Source organism: Etheostoma spectabile, chromosome 14 (genome assembly GCF_008692095.1).
Source record: "Etheostoma spectabile isolate EspeVRDwgs_2016 chromosome 14, UIUC_Espe_1.0, whole genome shotgun sequence".
NCBI lineage: Eukaryota > Metazoa > Chordata > Actinopteri > Perciformes > Percidae > Etheostoma > Etheostoma spectabile.
This window is the reverse complement of record NC_045746.1, coordinates 7,711,966-7,714,657: the sequence shown is the minus strand read 5'-3', so window position 1 is coordinate 7,714,657 and position 2,692 is coordinate 7,711,966. Positions and strand designations below refer to the sequence as shown.

Here is a 2,692-nt window from a genome sequence, read left to right as displayed (position 1 = left end):
CATTTTGTTAAAGCACCAATAGTCAACCATACGATATCGTTGCAATATCGCCATTGAGGTATTTGGTCAGGAATCTCGTGATATTTGATTTTCTCTTTATTGCCCAGCCCTATCCCCTAGTATTTGTTTCTCTCTCTCCACCTCCTTACTTGCACACATCCGAAAAAAAAAAAGAAGGAAAAAAAAAGACACAGCATAGCTTATGGCTGGTAGCACACAGCCAAAGACAAAGAGTAACGTTAGCTCACCAGTGGCCTGGAGCTCGACACCACGGCCACTGGTAGAGTTGGAGATGACGGAGATACAACAAAACTGGAAAATCCTCTTGCTTCCCTGAAGTTGACAGTGTGGCAACACTTTGCCTTTTCCTGTAAGTGAGCTAATGAACAAACAATGAATCTGACAGGACTCTATTCTGCCTTCGTGTACTTTACAACTGTTGCTGTTGTACCTGTGGTAAATTCTCAGGTCCCATTCATGACCTTATTCAAATAGATATGGCTCTGAAGTGGAGCTGTAGTCTGTTTAGCACGTACAGCCGGTCTGGAAGAGCCAAGGAGGAGGAGCTAACAGAGATCATAGAAGGTGCTCCATTCTGACTGAATCCCCAGCTTGCTTTGAAGCAGGCTGAAATCTACTTACCTGTTTGTATTGTAACTTTGTAACAAACTGTTAAAAGATACAATAGTCGGATGGGAATGCCTCTTGGCTAACCCATCAAATAGCTAGCAAATGGAGGTACTTAGTCAAACTAATACAAAATTATGTAAAGGTCCAGAATTACCTGAAAGCAGTGGATTGACTTGTAATGTCATCCACAATAAATGTATACACTCAGGGATAGTAAAGGGAGAGGGACCATGGCCAAGTGTAAACAGAATGAGAAAATGAATATTAAGTAAGTAGACTAGTAAGTAAGAAATATTTTTGGCCACTTGTGGGAACAAGTGACCAAAACCTAAATGCAGGTTTAAGGTGGAAAGCAGTTGTGAACACAACAATAGCCCCTTCATCTCCACTATCCGTCTCTACCAACTCCTGAGGGAAATATCTGTCTTAGCTGCTAAATGCTCCACTAAGTTCGCCAGCTACCCTGTGTCTGTCTGCTGCTGAGCAGCTCGTGTGCTGTCGCTTTTATAGAGCTTCTTTTTTTTTTTTTTAAACAGCTTCCTGCTGAAAACAACACCCTGAGAGCGGTGAGAGTGAACCAGAACAGTAAAGTTGCTAGGTGGGGGGAAAAAATCATTAGTATCGTGATATTTTCTGTGGCAATACTGTATCGATACCCAAACGCCAAGTATTGATATTTTATTGTATACGTGTTGGTCAGTTTGTCTGCTTGACTCTCCCATTTTATGATATTTAATATCCCATAAGTGACATGAACAAACAGAGAAATTTGTCTTTTTAGATAAAACAGATGTTGACAAAGTTTCCTTAAGGGGGCATCATTTGAAAGTTGGAAAAAAGGTTGTAAAGTGCAAAATATCGCAGAATATTGCGATATGTTTCAAAATCGCAATAATACTGTATCGTGACGTAAGTATTGTGATGATATCGTACCGGGAGGTGTCTGGGGGTTCCCACCCCTAAAAGTTCCAGCTGGACAGAAACAATGAGTGGAAAGTCACTATAAAGCTCTAGAATTTTCTTTAGCTTCATCACCACACCTTCACATCGGTTTCACAAATATATCATTTGATACAAAGTCATAAAACAATATATTACTTGTAGCTGCTTTAACCACCTTTTGTTGCCTAAACTTAACCAAGCAGATCAGAATGCTCATATAGGCAGTTTTGGAAGGCATTAATTAATTACATTTTTGTCCTTAGGTTGGAACTTTTTACATTCACATTTGTTTGTTATCCATGCAGAGGCAGAGCTTTGGTTCAAAGGCAACGGCCCAAAGCTTCCATGGCATTAGATCTAGGTATGACCATCCTTTTTCTTTTCTTCTTCCTTCCCAGTATTCCGACCTGGAGAATGCCATCAACACGCTGGTCACCCAGTTTCACTCTGCTTCAGCTTCCAATAGTCCAACGCTGAAAACCGATGAATTCAAAGGTCTTTTGTCCTCCCAGATGCCTAACCTGGTCAAGGTAAAACGTCTGTCAGTCTCTACGTGCTTCCCCCTCAGCCGGGCCTGCTGCTGACAGCAGTTGGGTGTGGCAGCACGGCTCAGCTTACTCATTCACAAAGACAGTCAGAAACACGCTCGGCAGCGGAGTCACACAGACCTCATGCACACACCAGCAGACACACGCACATAAAGCTTGTGACACACTAGGCCGACAGCAAAAAAACTACTGACGTTGAAGGCTGACTGTTGGTTTGCTTGTGTCTTAGCCAGAAAGTTGTACTTAAACACACCGCAAAGACCACAACCGAAGGCCAACTAGCAGTTCTGCGCGAGAGGAAATAACTCTCGCCCAGAAAGACTTTCCCCATAGATTAACATGGCGAAAGAATCCGCTGTAAATCAGGGGATACATTTTTCACAACCTCGTGCGAAATGACTCGTTTCACTGTCAGAATTTGATCTATTCAGTCCAACAACATTTGAAAAGTCTAGAAGAACTACATGATTAAATCACTCAATCGTCATTAAAGTCTCCCTGTGTTGGGGAAGCAGAGAGACCGACCAGCCTGCTCTAATGAGCTCACTAGCGGATGGCTGGTTAATTAGCTA

General features: G+C 42.3%; 1 protein-coding gene across 2 annotated transcripts in view; it reads left to right on the top strand.

Annotated features, from left to right (window-relative positions):
* The window catches only part of s100v2 (S100 calcium binding protein V2), an 8,095-nt gene that overhangs the window by 2,540 nt on the left and 2,863 nt on the right, over positions 1-2,692 (top strand). For both annotated transcript variants that reach the window (XR_004335056.1, XM_032536283.1), the window contains exon 2: positions 1,971-2,102. Coding sequence is in view for 1 of the 2 variants with exons in the window: in XM_032536283.1 (XP_032392174.1) it covers positions 1,971-2,102 (132 nt within the window). In the remaining variant the exon portion in view is untranslated. The remainder of the gene's footprint in view (positions 1-1,970; positions 2,103-2,692) is intronic.